Source organism: Prinia subflava, chromosome 21, assembly GCF_021018805.1.
Source record: "Prinia subflava isolate CZ2003 ecotype Zambia chromosome 21, Cam_Psub_1.2, whole genome shotgun sequence".
Lineage (NCBI taxonomy): Eukaryota > Metazoa > Chordata > Aves > Passeriformes > Cisticolidae > Prinia > Prinia subflava.
In genome coordinates this window covers 6,414,187-6,431,903 of record NC_086267.1, presented here as the reverse complement: position 1 = coordinate 6,431,903, position 17,717 = coordinate 6,414,187, and the positions used below count along the sequence as shown (strand labels likewise).

The following is a 17,717-nucleotide window of genomic DNA, read 5'->3' as shown; positions in this document are numbered from 1 at the left end:
GTCCCGTTCCCACCCTCAGCTGGAATTTCTCCATGGAAAAACAACTTCAGGGATTCACCTGCGGGATCCTGCCGGGTTTTGGGTGGGAATTCCTGCCCAAGGTGCCAGAATTGGGGTTTTTTCCCCCAAATTCCTTTCCCACCTCGCAGGGCACCCTTTAAAGTGGGGGTTTTGGCACCAACCTTCGAGCCAGGAAAGGTCAAATTTCTTCTCTCAGGGTGAGCTCTGAACAAAGGCGGAACCAAGAGGGAAAACCAATGGAAAAACCACTTGGATCTGCTTTTATTTCGTTTATTTGATTTAAAAAAAAAAAAAATAAATATTCCCAAACTGTGACATTTCCTGTGGAAAATCCGGGGTTCAGTATTCCATGGGGGGCTGTGCCCTGCGTGGGACGAGGGCTCTGCTGTGGCCGGGGGGGGTTCCGTGGGTGCCAAAATTCCCATTTTTTAGCGGCTGCTGGGTCCAGGTTGGGATTCCTGGTGGGAAACGCTGGGCTGGGATGGGAGGGAGGGATCTGGGGGTGCCCCAATCCGTATTTTGGGAATGGGATTTCCCAGCTGGGCTTGGATGTTCCAGCTCCAGAGGGACGGGGAAGTTGTCGCTTTTCAGGAACGAAGAAACAGCAAAAAAAAAAGAAAAAATCACCAAGAACAACCCAACAACTGAACTAAAAATAGAAATAAAAACTCATCCTGCTTTTGCTGGGGCTTGGAAATGCCTTAAACCAGGATTTGGTGTCCTCATGGGGGAGCATTTGGAATTTCCAGCAGCGCCCTTAGCACTTCACCCGGGCTTTATTTTTAATAACATTTATACCACAGGGGGGAAAAAAACCCACAAAAAAGGACACACTGAGGTTGGGTTTTTTTTTTTTCTTCCAGATTTGATTATTTTGGGGCTTTTTTTTTGTTTTTTTTTTAATTTAAACCCCCTGAGGTGTCGGTGCAGAGGGTGAATTCCGAAGGGCGATGCGCACTCGAGGAGCAGCATGATATAACCATTACTAACTCGTGTCTTTTCGTCAAATCACCCAGAAATAAAGTTTGGAAACGATTAAAGAGGTTTGTAAGGGGCCTGGTGCTTCTTTTTTTTTCATTTTTTTTCAATCTTTTTTCTCTCCTGGAATAAAGGAAAATCCTGTTTATTTCTGGTGCTGTTTGCTGGGCAGAGCGGGGTGAAGCAGAGGGGCTCCTGTGTCTCCTAAATTCAGTTTTCCATGAATCCCAAGCCCAATCCTGAGGTTTTGCAGGACTTTGGTGTCTTTCCTTCCCCTCCTCTGTGGCCAGGGAGTGGTTTCAGCTCTTGGGATCTCCACTTTTCCCTCTTTTGTCTCTTTTTTATCCCCTCCGCAGCATTTTCCAACCGATTTTTTACATCCTACAGATTTCCCTGCTGGAAATCCATGGAAAATCAGCCTGGAGCAGGATGGGGTTTGATAAAAATGATTCCAGGTTTGATAAAAACGTTTCCAGGTTTGATAAAAACGTTTCCAGGTTTGATAAAAACGTTTCCAGGTGGGCTGAACATCCCACAGGGACGGACCAGTGCCACCAGTGCAAGGACTGGGAAGGACGATTCCATCGGTCTCCTTTGGATTTGAAAGGCAAAATGAGAGATCTTGGACAAACCCAGGTGTCAAATTTATGCTGCTTCCCATAAAAGCCAGAAATCCCAAGAAATTGCTTCCCATCAAAGGCAGAAATCCAGAAATTGGGATAAGGAGGAGTCAGGTGAGTGTTACACAAATCGAGAACATTTTGGATTGGAAGGGCAAAGGACAAACCCAGGACGACCCCAAATTTCAAAGGTCAAATTTCTGCTGCTTCCCATAAAAAGCAGAAATCCCAAGAAACGGAGACCTCGCGGTGCGGGGAGGGGGTTTTGGGGCCTGCCAGGAATCCCAGGAATGCGGCAGGTCCCGCTTGGATCTCTGCCCTGGGGATGGAGCTGAGCAGATCCAGGAGAGGGCGTTTGTGTCCTGTCCCTGTCCCCGTGGAGCTGAGCAGGTCCAGAGGCTCCTGGTGCCACCGGAATGGGGATTTTGTCCCAAATCCTGTCAGGGCAGCAGGTCCTGTCCCTGTTCCCATCCCTGGGTACATCCAGGAGTCCTGGCACCCCTGGAATGGGGATTTTGTCCCAAATCCTGTTAGGACAGAAGGTCCTGTCCCTCATCCCCATGGAGCTGAGCAGATCCAGAGGCTCTGGCACCGCTGGAATGGGGATTTTGTCCCAAATTCCATCAGGAAAGCAGGTCCTGTTCCTTGTCCCCATGGAGCTGAGCAAATCCAGAGGCTCTGGCACTGCTAGAAAAGGAATTTTGTCCCAAGTCGTGTCAGGACAGGTCCTGTCCCTGTTCCCATCCCTGAGCACATCCAGGAGCTCTAGAAAGGGGATTTTGTCCCAAATCCTGCCAGGACAGGTCCTGTCCCTCATCCCCACAGAGCCGAGCACATCCACCAGCTCTGTCACTACTGGAAGGGCGGCCGTGTGACAGCCGCCACCGCCGCCGTGGTGGCCTTGGGTGGCAGCAGGTCTGGCCTGCTGACGGCCGCAGTCCGCGTGAAGCAGCGCAGGTTGCCGGTTTTGAGCGCGCACTGCACGGGCCACAGGATGATGCAGAAGATGATGATGACCAGCGCCGACAGCAGCACCACGCGCTTCCAGTCGTCGCACAGCTCGCACCGCGACAGCCGCGCCGCCAACCCCTCCGGCGCCGCCGCCTCGGCGCTCTCGGGCTTGCTCATGGCCACGTCGATGGAGATGCACGACTCGGGGTTCTCGGCGTCGTCCGAGGCGCGGCGGCAGCACAGCTTGGTGCCGTCCATCCACAGCGGCCTCTCGCGCTGCAGCTCGGGCGGCAGCGTGGCCAGCAGCTCGCGGCTGGTGCGCAGGCCGGGCGGGCCCTGCCGGGGGATGCTGGTGAGCTGGCGGCAGAACGGGCACGGCAGCAGCGGCTGCTCGGGCTGGCCGGGCGGCAGCGCCGCGCTCAGCCTCGCCACGCACTCCAGGCAGAACACGTGCGAGCACTGCAGCAGCTTGGGCGTCTTGAAGGTGTTGTCGTAGGTGTTGAAGCAGATGGAGCACTCCACCGGCGACGCCGGCTTGGGCGAGGCGGGGCTGGCGCAGCCCGGGGAGCCCCCGGGGGACGCGCGGCCCTTCCTGCCCGGCGAGGGCAGCGCCAGCGGGCTCAGAGGGCTCAGAGGGCTCAGCGGGCTCACCGGGCTCACCGCGGTCACCGGGCTCACCGCGGTCACCGGGCTCACCGCGGTCACCGGGCTCACCGCGGTCACCGGGCTCACCGCGGTCACCGGGCTCACCGCGGTCACCGGGCTCACCGCGGTCACCGGGCTCACCGCGGTCACCGGGCTCACTGCACTCACCGGGCTCACCGGGCTCGCCAGACCCACCGGGCTCGCCGGGCTCACCGGGCTCGCCACGGGCTCCGCCGGGGATGCCGGGCTCGCCGGGCTCACCGGGCTCACCGGGCTCACCGGGCTCGCCGCGGGCTCCGCCGGGGCCACCGGGCTGGTGGGGGACTCCGGGGTTCTGGAGCGCCACAGCTGCGGGAAGCACGACATGGCCGAGCGCCCCGAGAGGAACTGAGCCCTGCGAGAGTCTGCAAGGGAAGAAGAGAACAGGATTTGTTTTATTTTATTTTATTTTATTTTATTTTATTTTATTTTATTTTATTTTATTTTGTTTTGTTTTATTTTATTTTATTTTATTTTATTTTATTTTATTTTATTTTATTTTATTTTATTTTATTTTATTTTATTTTATTCTACTCTATTCTATTCTATTCTATTCTATTCTATTCTATTCTATTCTATTCTATTCTATTCTATTCTATTCTATTCTACTCTATTCTACTCTACTCTATTCTATTCTATTCTATTCTTTCATTATTTTTCATTATTTTTCATTATTTTTCATTATTTTTCATTATTTTTCATTATTTTTCATTATTTTTTATTTTTAAAATTTTTAAATTTTTAATTTTTAAATTTTTTATTTTACTTTATTTTCATTTTTTCTTTATTTTCTTATTTTCCATTCCTATGCAATTTTATTATTTTATCATTTACTTTTATTACTTTACTCTTTTATTCTTTATTTTACCATTTTCTTTTATTATTTTACTCTTTTATTTATTTCCTTGATTTTATTCCCTAATTTTATTATTTTATTCTTTTATTTTATACTATTTTTAGTTATTTATTTTATTTTACTATTGTATTATTTTCTTGCATTATTTTCTTTATTTCTATTTTATTTTATATTTTTATTTTATTTTATTTATTTTATGTTTTATTATTATTTTTTCATTATTTTCTTTTAGTATTTTCTTTTATTTTTGTATTTTATTTTCTTATTTTGCTATTTTTCTTTTCTTTTATTGTATTTTATTTTACTGTATTCTCTTTTATTATTTTCTTTTACTATTTTCTTTTACTATTTTATGATTTATTTTTATTATTTTCTTTTATTATTTTCTTTTTTATTTTTTTCTTTTACTATTTTCTTTTATTATTTTCTTTTAGTATTTTCTTTTATTATTTTCTTTTACTATTTTCTTTTATTATTTTTTAAAATTTTTTTCTTTTACTATTTTCTTTTAGTATTTTCTTTTATTATTTTCTTTTTTTTTTTAATTTTTTAATTTTACTATTTTCTTTTACTATTTTCTTTTACTATTTTCTTTTAGTATTTCCTTTTTTATTATTATTATTTTCTTTTATTATTTTCTTTTAGTATTTTCTTTTATTATTTTCTTTTTTTTTTTAATTTTTTTATTTTACTATTTTTTTTTTTTTTTTACTATTTTCTTTTTTTTTTTTTTTTAATTTTTTTTTTTTTTTAATTTTTTAATTTTACTATTTTCTTTTATTATTTTCTTTTCAAAACCTGCGCCAGCCCTGGGTTCAACCCCTTGAAGGAACCAATGCGGGACGGGCCCAGGGAACCTTCTGGAATTTTGGGAGGTGACCTCAGACCCGATTTTCCATTCCAGATTTTCCATTTCCCACCTATTTCTAATCCTGCAGATTTTTACTGCAGAACTCCAAACCCCACCCGGAGCTGGTGCTGCTTTTGGGTGAGAAAATAAGAAAATAAAAGAAAACCAAATTTTTTTTTCAGGCAAAACAATTCCTGTCCGTGCTGGGAGTCAGGACCCGAGAAATGGAAATAAAAATGAGCAGGGGGGGAAATTCCTTCATTACCTGAAGCTTAATTGGAGAATTTATATGCAAATGAACCAAACTGATCAAAGTGAAAACCTCGGACCCCTCCTGGGTGGGTTTTGCCTGCCCTAAATGGAGCTGAAGGCCCCTCAATAAATGCACGGCCCAATCCCAAAAATTCGGGTTACAAACAACTCCTGGCCCTTCAAACCCCTCGGAATCACCCAAAATTTGGATTATTTTAGGTAACACCTGCACCCAGAGCCAAATTTCAGCTCCTGTCCCTTTTATCCCTCTCAGAATCACCCAAAATTTGGATTATTTCAGGCAAATCCTGTATCCAGACCCAAATTTCAGCTCCTGTCCCTTCTTCCTTCTTGGAATCATCCAAAATTTGGATTATTTTAGGTAACACCTGCAGCCAGAGCCGAATTTCAGCTCCTGTCCCTTTTATCCCTCTCAGAATCACCCAAAATTTGGATTATTTCAGACAAATCCTGCATCCAGAGCCAAATTCTGAGCTCCTGTCTGGGAGTTCAGGACCCTCAATCCCAAAAATTTGGATTAAAAACAACTCCTGGGCCCTTCAAACCCCTCAGAACCCCCCAAAATTTGGATTATTTCAGGCAACACCTGCTTTTTATTCTCTATTTTGCCCCAAAAGTCACGAGGAGAAGCGAGGAACCCTCAGAGATCCCCAGGGAACCTTTCCCACCGAAATTCCTCCCTTTTTTGGGGCAGGAAAAAATAAAAATAAGCAAACCCCAGCAGGTCAGACCTACCCCACGTGGTGCTCCCCGGCACCCGAGCTGGGAGCAGAGCAGAGGATTCCATAAAAAATCTTTAATTCTGGGAGAATTATGGACCATAAGCCGGGCCTAAGAGCAAAAAACACTTTTCAGTGGGGAGATAAAGGGGAAAAAATGAAGATTTTTGTGTTTTTTAGGAGGGGTGGGTGGAGATTTGGGCGCCCGGGAGCTGCCCAGGGTCACCCAAGGGTGCCGGAATTCCAGGGAAGGGGGAGGGAAATGAGGAAATGGAGTTTGGATTTATTTTTTCCTGGTAAATTGTGGAATTGTGGGTCTGGAGGAGGAAATGGCCTTGGAGGCAGCGCTGGGGGAATTCTGAGCTGGATCCTGGTGGGGAAGGAGCGGGGCCAGAGCCCCCAAACCCCGAAATTCGGGGGATAAAAAACTCCAAACCCCTCGGAATCGCCCCAAATTTGGGTCATTTCAGGCAAACCCTGCAGCCACAGCCAAATTTCAGCTCCTGGCCCTTCAAACCCCTTGGAATCACCACAAAATTTGGTTTTTTTTCAGACAAATCCTGGACCCAGAGCCAAATTTCAGCTCCTGTCCCTTTTATCCCTTTAGGAATTCCCCAAATTTTGGGATTTTTTTCAGGCAACATCTGCAGCTCCACCTGACTCCAGAGCTGAATTTCAGCTCCTGTCCCTTCAAACCCCTTGGAATCACCACAAAATTTGGGTTATTTCAGACAAACCCTGCACACAGAGCCGAATTTCAACTCCTGTCTGGGATTTCAGGAGACCAAATCCCAAAAAAAATCGGGTTACAAACAACTCCTGGCCCTCCAAACCCCTCGGAATCCCCCAAAATTTGTTTTTTTTCAGGCAACACCTGAATCCAGAGAAAAATTTCAGCTCCTGTCCTTTCAAACCCCTTGGAATCACCGAAAATTTGGTTTTTTTCAGGCAACACCACAGCAAAATTTGGATTATTTCAGACAAACCCTGCACCCAGAGCCAAATTTCAGCTCCTGTCCCTTTTATACCTTTAGGAATCACCAAAAATTTGTTTTTTTTCAGGCAACACCTGCAGATCCACCTGAATCCAGAGGCAAATTTCAGCTCCTGTCCCTTTTATCCCTCTCAGAATCCCCCAAAATTTGCGATTTTTTTTCAGGCAACACCACAGCAAAATTTGGATTATTTCAGACAAATCCTGGACCCAGAGCCAAATTTCAGCTCCTGTCCCTTTTACCCCTCTCAGATTCACCCAAAATTTGGGATTTTTTAGTCAACCCTTGAATCCAGACCCAAATTTCAGCTCCTGTCTGGGATTTCAGGAGACCAAATCCCCCCAAAAAATCCAGTTACAAACATCTCCTGGCCCTTTTATCCCTTTTGGAATCCCCCAAAATTTGGATTTTTTTTCAGGCAACACCACAGCAAAATTTGGATTATTTCAGACAAACCCTGCACCCAGAGCCAAATTTCAGCTCCTGTCTGGGAGTTCAGCAGCCCCAGTCCCCAAAAAAATTGGGTTACAAACAACTCCTGGGCCCTTTTATCCCTTTAGGAATCCCCCAAAATTTGTTTTTTTTCAGGCAACACCACAGTAAAATTTGGGTTATTTCAGACAAACCCTGCACCCAGAGCCAAATTTCAGCTCCTGTCCCTTTTATCCCTTTAGGAATCACCAAAAATTTGATTTTTTTCAGGCAACATCTGCACCCAGAGCTAAATTTCAGCTCCTGTCCCTTTTATCCCTCTTGGAATTCCCCCAAAATTTGGGTTTTTTCAGACAAACCCTGCACACAGAGCCAAATTTCAGCTCCTGGCCCTTTTATCCCTTTAGGAATCCCCCAAAATTTGGTTTTTTTCAGTCAACCCTTGAATCCAGAGCCAAATTTCAGCTCCTGGCCCCGAAAGCAGCAGCAGGAAATTCCTGGTGACGCCCGTGCCCGCTGCATTTCCCGGGAACATTTTTTGGGGCTGTGTCAGGGCTCCTCCCTCGCTGTAATCACAGCCCTGCACCCGCACCTTTAAATCGCATTTAAATCACATTTAAATCGCATTTAAATCGCATTTAAATCACATTTAAATCGCATTTAAATCGCATTTATATCGCATTTAAATCGCATTTAAATCGCATTTAATTCGCATTTAAATCGCATTTAAATCGCATTTAAATCGCATTTAAATCTTCATTTCGGCGCCCAGAAACACCAAATAATCCCCAGGGTCTATGAAGAGGGGCAATAAAATAAATCCTCATTTTTTAAGGATGAAACCGCCACCCTTCAGAATTTCTCTTTTTGTGCTTCTCTGCGTTTAAATTGAATTAAACTGATTTTATTTTTATTTTTATTTTTATTTTTATTTTTATTTTTATATTATTATTATTATTATTATTATTATTATTATTATTATTATTATTATTATTATTTTATTTTATTTTATTTTATTTTATTTTATTTTATTTTTATTTTCTTTTTTTTTCTTTTTTTCTTTTTATTTTTTTCAGGGTGCAGCTTCTCCTCGGGTTAAATTTTGGTGTTTTTTTAGCCAGTTTTCGTAGATTTTAATTTTTTTTTGATTTTTTTTTCCTGGTTACAGATGCTGATAAATCACAAATCCAAGCCCAAAGGTGAGGAAAACCTGAGGGAGTTTTTTTTTTCTTTTCCTTCTTTTTTTCTTTTTCTTTCCCTCCTTTTTTTTTTCTTTTCCTCCTTTTTTCTTCCTTTTTTTTAATTAAATCTTCCCTTTTGCAGAACTCCATCCCCTAAATCCTCTTTTTTTTTTTTTTTGGGTTTTTTTGGGTTTTTTTTTTGCATTTCCTGGGCGGTTTTTTTGGGAATTTTCAGGAATTCTGAGCAGCCAAGGGAAGCTGGGAAAGGGAGAAGCCTCGCCTTGTTCAGGCTCTCATTTCACAACCTTTGAATTATGAAATTTTCACATTTCAGCTGCTCGCAGGAAGTTTTTACTGGTCTGGGCTACGTCAGCTCCAGTTCCCCAGAGCAAACTCAAAAGTTTCCCCCTAAATTTTGCTTTTAAATCAAAAAAAAATTTGCTTTTAGAAACTTTTAAAAATCTGCTTTTAGAAACTTTTAAAATCCTGCTTTTAAATTTGCTTTTAAAACCAAAATTTCCAATTTTCCCCCATGTTATCCCCAGAGCAAACTCAAAAGTTTCCCCCTAAATTTTGCTTTTAAATAAAAAAAAAAAATTTGCTTTTAGAAACTTTTAAAAATCTGCTTTTAGAAACTTTTAAAATCCTGCTTTTAAATTTGCCTTTAAAACCAAAATTTCCAATTTTCCCCCCACGTTATCCCCAGAGCAAACTCAAAAGTTTCCCCCTAAATTTTGCTTTTTAATCAAAAAAAAAAAATTACTTTTAGAAACTTTTAAAAATCTGCTTTTAGAAACTTTTAAAATCCTGCTTTTAAATTTGCCTTTAAAACCAAAATTTCCAATTTTCCCCCCACGTTTCCCATTTGCTAAATACGATTGGGGCATGACAGAAATTCTCATATTTAATAAATGGAGATTCCACTTATTTTTATCATTTTATTCTATTTATTTTTGTCTGGTGTTTTGGATTTTGGGGTTCTGTGGATCAGGGGATTTGGGATTAAACTGAGGCGTTTTTAATCCCCGTGGGATTCTCACCCTTCCCCTTCTGCGTCTTTTTAATGGAATTATTTGAAGTTTAGGAGGTAGCTCCTCCTCTCCTTTTCCCAGCTTTTAACTGGGATTTTCCAGGGATTTAACTGGGATCTTCCAGGGATTTAACTGGGATTTTCCAGGGATTTAACTGGGATTTTCCAGGGATTTAACTGGGATTTTCCAGAAGCTTCAGGAACATCTGGAAACAACGGGACCGTCCAGGAGGGCGGCACCAAGGGAGGAATTCCAGACTTTTGGTAAATTCTGGGAATTCTTCACACCACAAAACCAGAGAGGGGCCACAGGGTGGGATTTAGGATCAGGGCTCGTCCTGTTCCAGTAATCCCAGTTCCAGGGATCCCAGTTTGAACAATCCCAGTTCCAGGGATCCCAGTTTGAACAATCCCAGTTCCAGGGATCCCAGTTTGAACAATCCCAGTTCCAGGGATCCCAGTTTGAACAATCCCAGTTCCAGTAATCCCAGTTCCAGGGATCCCAGTTTGAACAATCCCAGTTCCAGTAATCCCAGTTCCAGGGATCCCAGTTTGAACAATCTCTGTTCCAGAGATTCCCGTTCCAGGGATCCCAGTTCCAGGGATCCCAGTTCCAGTAATCCCAGTTCCAGAGATCCCAGTTCCAGTAATCCCAGTTCCAGGGATCCCAGTTCCAGTGGTCCCTGTTCCAGTAATCTCAGTTCCAGAGATCTCAATTCCAGAGATTCCAGTTCCAGGGATCCCAGTTCCAGTAATCCCAATTCCAGTGATCCCAGTTTGAACAATCCCTGTTCCAGAGATCCCAGTTCCAACTATCCCCATCCCAGTGATCCCAGTTCCAGTGACCCCAGTTCCAACAATCCCAGTTCCAACAATCCCAATACCAGTGATCCCAGTTAGAACAATCCCTATTCCAATGATCCCAATTCCAACAATCCCAGTTCCAGAGATCCCAGTTCCAACAATCCCTGTCCAGGGATCCCAGTTCCAGAGATCCTTATTCCAGTGATCCCAGTTCCAGAGATCGCTGTTCCAGTGGTCCCAGTTTGAACAATCCCAGTTCCAGAGATCTCAATTCCAACAATCCCTGTTCCCAGTCTCTGGATCCCAAATCCAGAGATCCCTGTCCCACTGATCCCAGTTCCAACAATCCTTATTCCAGGGATCCCAGTTCCAGTGATCCCAGTTCCACTGATCCCAGTTCCAACAATCCTTATTCCAGTGATCCCAGTTCCAGTGATCCCAGTTCCAACAATCCTTATTCCAGTGATCCCAGTTCCAGTGATCCCAGTTCCAACAATCCTTATTCCAGTGATCCCAGTTCCAGTGATCCCAGTTCCACTGATCCCAGTTCCAACAATCCTTATTCCAGTAATCCCAGTTCCAGTGATCCCAGTTCCAACAGTCCCTGTCCAGTGATCCCAGTTCCAGTGATCCCAGTTCCAACAATCCTTATTCCAGTGATCCCAGTTCCAGTGATCCCAGTTCCAACAGTCCCTGTCCAGTGATCCCAGTTCCAGTGATCCCAGTTCCAACAATCCTTATTCCAGTGATCCCAGTTCCAGTGATCCCAGTTCCAACAATCCCTGTTCCAGTGATCCCAATTCCAGTGATCCCAGTTCCAGGGATCCCAGTTCCAGGGATCCCAGTTCCACCATTCCCACTTCCAACCACCCCCATGTGGAATTTTTCCCTCCCAGCCGGGGCAGATCCCGGACAGACCCTTCCATACCTGCTCAGGTGTTGTTAGAAGGACAAAACCATCGAAACCATTGAAACCACCAAAACCATCAAAAAAACCATCTCCAGCTCTGCGGGACCCCGGCTCCTCTCCAGAAATCCTCCAGAGATCTCCAGAAATCCTCCAGAAATGTCCAGAAATGTCCAGAAATCCTCCAGAAATCCTCCAGAGATCTCCAGAAATCCTCCAGAAATGTCCAGAAATCCTCCAGAAATCTCCAGAAATCCTCCAGAAATCCTCCAGAAATCCTCCAGAAATTTCCACAAATTCCACCCGGGGGTTCGGCGCCCCGGAATTCCAGGCGGGAGCTGCGGGGATTTTCCGGGAGCGGGAGGAGAAGAAGAAGGAGGAGGAGGAGGAGGAGGAGGAGGAGGAGGAGGAGGAGGAGGAGGAGGAGCAGCGGCGCGGGGCAGCCCAGGTGTGTTTTGTCCCTTCCTGCCCAGGTGACTTTTCCCAGGTGTGTTTTGTCCCTTCCTGCCCAGGTGACTTTTCCCAGGTGTGTTTTGTCCCTTCCTGCCCAGGTGACTTTTCCCAGGTGTGTTTTGTCCCTTCCTGCCCAGGTGACTTTTCCCAGGTGTGTTTTGTCCCTTCCTGCGCAGGTGACTTTTCCCAGGTGTGTTTTGTCCCTTCCTGCGCAGGTGACTTTTCCCAGGTGTGTTTTGTCCCTTCCTGCGCAGGTGACTTTTCCCAGGTGTGTTTTGTCCCTTCCTGCGCAGGTGACTTTTCCCAGGTGTGTTTTGTCCCTTCCTGCCCAGGTGACTTTTCCTGCTCCACCTGCCCGGCCCCATCCCGTGAGTCACGCCCGGCTCGGGACAAACAGCCTGGAATGCTCCTGATAAGGGACACGGGAAACAGGGAGCGCTCCTGGCCGGCCTGGGAAATTCCAGTTTTGAGGGGTTTTTAAATTTTTCCTGGCATTTTTCATTAATTTCCATCATTTATCCCTCATCCCCAGCCTGGGAAATTCTATTTTTTGAGGGGTTTTTAAAATTTTCTGGCATTTTTCAGCAATTTCCATCATTTATCCCTCCTCTCCCGCCTGGGAAATTCCAGTTTTGAGGGGTTTTTAAAAAATTTTCTATCATTTTCCATCAATTTCTATCATTGAGCCTTCTTTTCCAGCCTGAGAAATTCTATTTTTTTGAGGGGATTTTAAAATTTCCTGGCATTTTTCAGCAATTTCCATCATTTATCCCTCCTCCCCAGCCTGGGAAATTCAAGTTTTGGGGGGTTTTTTAAGATTTCCTGGTATTTTTCAGCAATTTCCATCATTTATCCCTCTTTTCCAGCCTGAGAAATTCTGGTTTTTGAGGGGTTTTTTAAATTTTTCCTGGCATTTTTCATTAATTTCCATCATTTATCCCTCCTCCCCAACCTGGGAAATTCTATTTTTTGAGGGGTTTTTAAAATTTTCTGGCATTTTTCAGCAATTTCCATCATTTATCCCTCCTCCCCAGCCTGGGAAATTCTATTTTTTGAAGGATTTTTTAAAATTTTCTGTCATTTCCCATTAATTTCCATCATTTATCCCTCTTTTTCAGCCTGAGAAATTCTATTTTTGAGGGGTTTAAAAAATTTTCAGTCATTTTCCATCAATTTCCATTATTGAGCCTTCTTTTCCAGCCTGAAAAATTCTATTTTTCCATTTTTTTAAAAAATTTTCCATCATTTATCCCTCTTTCCCTTAGAAGTGTCCAGGGCCAGGTTGGAAGGAGATGATCCAAACCCTCCCATGATTTCCAGCTGGAAAAGGAGAGAAATTATTGCTAAAATTATAAATATTTTAATTATTATATATTAATATTAACAATAATTTATAAATTATTGTTGAATTTATAAATTTTATTATTAATAATTTATTGATTATTATTAATAATTAATAAATTATTAATTATAATTATTATAATGAGGGAATTATCAGGAGAAGCCAGCCCGTGCTGGCTCCTGCAGCTGAATAAAAACTGATAAGAGTGATGGAAAATGTCAATAATTCCATTTAACGATAGAAAATGTCAATATTTCCATTTAACGATAGAAAATGTCAATATTTGAACCGGAGTTATTCCAATTAAATGGGATCCTGCAGGAAATCCCTGCCTGGAGCCACCAGCACCAACCCCATCCTCATTAAATTTGAAAATTTTAAATTCCCTCCCCTCCTTTTCTTTATCAATTTATTGAGGGAAATTCATCCAGAGAGGAGCGGGATGGAAAAATGAAAGTTTTGAATTCCCTTTTTTCTTTTTTTTCCCTCAATTTATCGAGGAAAATCATCCAGCGAGGAGCGGGATGGAAAATGAGGATTTTAAATTTCAAATTCCCTTTCTTCATTTTTTTCCCTCAATTTCTTCAGGAAACGAGCGCGGGAATGATGGAAATTCCTGGTTTTGCTCAAGGTCACGGCGTTTATTCCAGGTTTTTCCTTCGGCTCACCTGAGTGTTCCAGACTCATTCCTGAAAAAAAAAAAAAAAGGGAAAAAATAAAAAATTAAATTATATATATATATATATATATTTATACATATATACATACTTTTATTTTTTTTTAATTTTAAATTTTAAATTTTAAAAATCAGTTTAGAGCGAGGATTTTTCCCCACGGCTTTGGGAAGCAGCCCAATCCTGGAAATCCAGGGAAAACTCCCCCAATTGCTGCTCCCAATCCTGGGGGATCCACCCAGGGCTCATCCCATCCCTGCCGGGATAAAAATAACCCCAAACCTCCCACTCAGCCCGGGCTTATCCCGGGATTTATCCTGGGTTTATCCCGGGTTTATCCCGGGTTTATCCCGGACTTATCCCGGGATTTATCCCGGGCTCATCCCGGGCTCATTCCGGGCTCATTCCGGGCTCACCCCGGGCTCATCCTGGGATTTATCCTGGGATTTATCCTGGGATTTATCCCGGGCTCATCCCGGGATTCATCCCGGGATTCATCCTGGGATTTATCCCGGGCTCATCCCGGGCTCATCCTGGGATTTATCCCAGGCTCATCCTGGGATTTATCCTGGGATTTATCCTGGGATTTATCCCAGGCTCATCCCGGGATTCATCCTGGGATTTATCCTGGGCTCATCCCAGGATTTATCCTGGGATTTATCCTGGGCTCATCCCGGGATTCATCCTGGGATTTATCCCGGGCTCATCCTGGGATTTATCCCGGGCTCATCCCGGGATTCATCCTGGGATTTATCCCGGGCTCATCCCGGGCTCATCCTGGGATTCATCCTGGGATTCATCCCGAGATTCATCCCGAGCTCATCTGGGGCTCATCCCAGGCTCATCCCGGGATTCACCCCGGGCTCATCCCAGGCTCATCCCGGGATTTATCCCGGGCTCATCCCAGGATTCACCCCGGGCTCATCCCGGGCTCATCCCGGGATTCATCCTGGGATTTATCCCGGGCTCATCCCAGGCTCATCCCGGGCTTATCCTGGATTTATCCCGGGCTCATCCCAGGATTTATCCCGGGATTTATCCCGGGCTCATCCCAGGCTCATCCCGGGCTTATCCTGGATTTATCCCGGGCTCATCCCAGGATTTATCCTGGGCTCATCCCAGGCTCATCCCGGGATCCCGGCAGGGCCGGAGGGAGGAGCTCTCCCAGTTTGCCCCAGGCTGGAATTCCAGCATTCCCAGTTGGAATTCCCACCAGGAAAAAAAACCTTGGGAACAGCCAGACCCTGCCAGGGCGGTGGCGAAAGGGTTAAAATTCATTTACTGGGCCCCTCCAATAAATGAAATTATTTTAGTTAAAACTCAGGACAGGTTTTGGCTAAAACTTCCACGGGATTTAGTTCAAGCCTTCAGGGTTTATAGGTAAAAAAAATTATTATTTTTAAGTCAAACTTCCACAGTTTTTATCTAAATTTTCCACGATTTTTATCTAAACTTTCACATTTTTTAGTTCAAACTTTCACATTTTTAGTTATAACTCTCAGGATTTTTAGTGAAACAATTTTACAGTTTTTAGCTAAAACTTCCACAATTTTTATTTCAGACTTCCACAATCTTTAGCTAAAACTTTTTAGAGTTTTTACTTAAAACTTCCATATTTTTTAGCTAAAACTCCTTACAATTTTTAGCTAAAAATTCCACAATTTTTATTCCAAACTTCCACAATTTTTAGGCCAAACTTCCAGGACTTTTAGCTAAAACTTCCCCAATTTTTCAACCAAAACTTCCACGATTTTAATCTAAACTTTCACATTTTTTAGTTCAAACTTTCACATTTTTAGTTACAACTCTCAGGATTTTTAGTGAAACAATTTTACAGTTTTTAGCTAAAACTTCCACAATTTTTCTTTCAAACTTCCACATTTTTAGCTAAAACCTTTCAGAGTTTTTACTTAAAACTTCCACATTTTATAGCTAAAACTCCTTACAATTTTTAGCTAAAAATTCCACAATTTTTATTCCGAACTTCCACAATTTTTAGGCCAAACTTCCAGGACTTTTAGCCAAAACTTCCCCAATTTTTCAACCAAAACTTCCACGATTTTTAGCCGAAACATTTCACATTTTTGAGCCAAAATTTCCCCAATTTTTAATCAAAACATTTCAGTATTTTCACCCCAAACTCCCACATCCTTCAGTGAAAACGGAGGCGATTTTTAATTAAATCTGCTGCTGTAAAATCCCAATTTTTGCCCTCCAGGTGCCCTCTGGGCTGATCCAGGCTTTGGCTCCGGATTTTCCCTGGATCCGCCTGGCACCCGCGGCTCTCCCGGCATTTCCAGGGTGAGATAATTTGATTTATTTTTTAATTTTCCTCATGTGACCATCACACCTCGGCACCTCCGGGCAGTGAGTCAGCAGCTGGAATAGCCGGAATTCCGGCCATTCCCGGCACCTGAGGTCAGCTCCCATTGGAAATGGTTTTAATTTTTTATTTTTTCCCGGTTATTGCTGAAGGAAAAGTCCTCTGGATTAATGGGAAACTGGGAAGGGCCTGAGAGAGACTGAGAGGAAAATTCCTGAGGGGAATCCTTGGAGACCCCTGGAATTCCCTGAAAATTTATGGAAAATTCCTGAGGGGAATCCTTGGAGACCCCTGGAATTCCCTGAAATTTTATGGAAAATTCCTGAGGGGAATCCTTGGAGACCCCTGGAATTCCCTGAGAGAAACTGAGAGGAAAATTCCTGAGGGAAATCCTTGGAGACCCCTGGAATTCCCTGAAAATTTATGGAAAATTCCTGAGGGAAATCCTTGGAGACCCCTGGAATTCCCTGAAAATTTATGGAAAATTCCTGAGGGGAATCCTTGGAGACCCCTGGAATTCCCTGAAAATTTATGGAAAATTCCTGAGGGGAATCCTTGGAGACCCCTGGAATTCCCTGAAAATTTATGGACAATTCCTGATGAAAATCCTTGGAGACCCCTGGAATTCCCTGAGAGAGACTGAGAGGAAAATTCCTGAGGGAAATCCTTAGAGACCCCTGGAATTCCCTGAGATTTTATGGAAAATTCCCAAGGCAAATCCCTCTCCGTGTTCCTTGGAGGCCCCTGGCAGAACCTGGAATTCCCTGAAATTTTAGGGAAAATTCCAGATGAAAATCCCTCTCTGCTTTCTTTGGAGACCCCTGGAATTCCCTGAGAGAGATTTTATGGAAAATTCCTGATGAAAATCCCTCTCCATGTTCCTTGGAGACCCCTGGCAGAGCCTGGAATTCCCTGAGAGAGATTTAATGGACACTTCCTGAGGAAAATCCTTCTCCATTTTCCTTGGAGGCCCCTGGAATTCCCTGAGACTTTATGGAAAATTCCCGAGGAAAATCCCACTCCATGTTCCTTGGAGCCCCCTGGAATTCCCTGAGAGAGATTTATGGAAAATTCCCAAGGAAAATCCCTCTCTGCTTTCTTTGGAGACCCCTGGAATTCCCTGACAGAGATTTTATGGAAAATTCCCGAGGAAAATCCCTCTCCGTGTTCCTTGGAGGGCTCTGGCAGAGCCTGGAATTCCCTGAGAGAGACTTCATGGAAAATTCCCGAGGAAAATCCCTCTCCGTGTTCCTTGGAGACCTCTGGAATTCCCTGACAGAGATTTTACAGACAATTCCTGATGAAAATCCCTCTCCATGTTCCTTGGAGGGCTCTGGCAGAGCCTGGAATTCCCTGAGAGAGATTTTATGGAATTCTCATGGACTGTGTTGCATCACCTGAGTGCGGAAGGGAAGGAAGGTGGAGAGAACCCTGGAATAAAAACCTGGAATAGTTCGGGCTTGGAAAACACCTCAAAGCCCATCCCGCCCCACCAGGCTTGGATTCATTCCCCTTTTCCCAGCTGCATTCCCAGATTTTCCCCGGGAGCCGGGAAGGAGGAGCTCGGAGCTCTCCCGGGGTTTTAATTGTGCCGTGATTGTCCCACGCTGGTTCCAGTGGCGTT

At 43.9% G+C, this 17,717-nt stretch overlaps 1 protein-coding gene across 1 annotated transcript; it reads right to left on the bottom strand.

Moving 5' to 3' along the window:
- Positions 1–294: 294 nt before the first annotated feature.
- RNF223 (ring finger protein 223) lies at positions 295–12,222 on the bottom strand. Its single transcript, XM_063417334.1, has 4 exons — positions 11,323–12,222; positions 5,969–6,064; positions 3,445–3,619; positions 295–3,162 (listed from the first exon to the last, which is right to left on the bottom strand). The coding sequence occupies exons 2-4, from the start codon at positions 6,018–6,020 to the stop codon at positions 2,472–2,474; spliced, it is 918 nt and encodes a 305-aa protein (XP_063273404.1). The 5' UTR covers positions 6,021–6,064; positions 11,323–12,222; the 3' UTR covers positions 295–2,471.
- Between the last annotated feature and the right edge of the window lie 5,495 nt (positions 12,223–17,717).

Coding starts and splice junctions, on each gene's coding strand:
- RNF223 (XM_063417334.1), bottom strand. CDS start 6,020: ATGGAATCCTCTGCTCTGCTCCCAGCTCGGGTGCCGGGGAGCACCACG. Junction 3,620..5,968: donor GCCGGGGAGCACCACGTGGG/GTAGGTCTGACC, acceptor CTTCCCTTGCAG/ACTCTCGCAGGGCTCAGTTC. Junction 3,163..3,444: donor AGCCCGGCATCCCCGGCGGA/GCCCGTGGCGAG, acceptor CTCGCCGGGCAG/GAAGGGCCGCGCGTCCCCCG.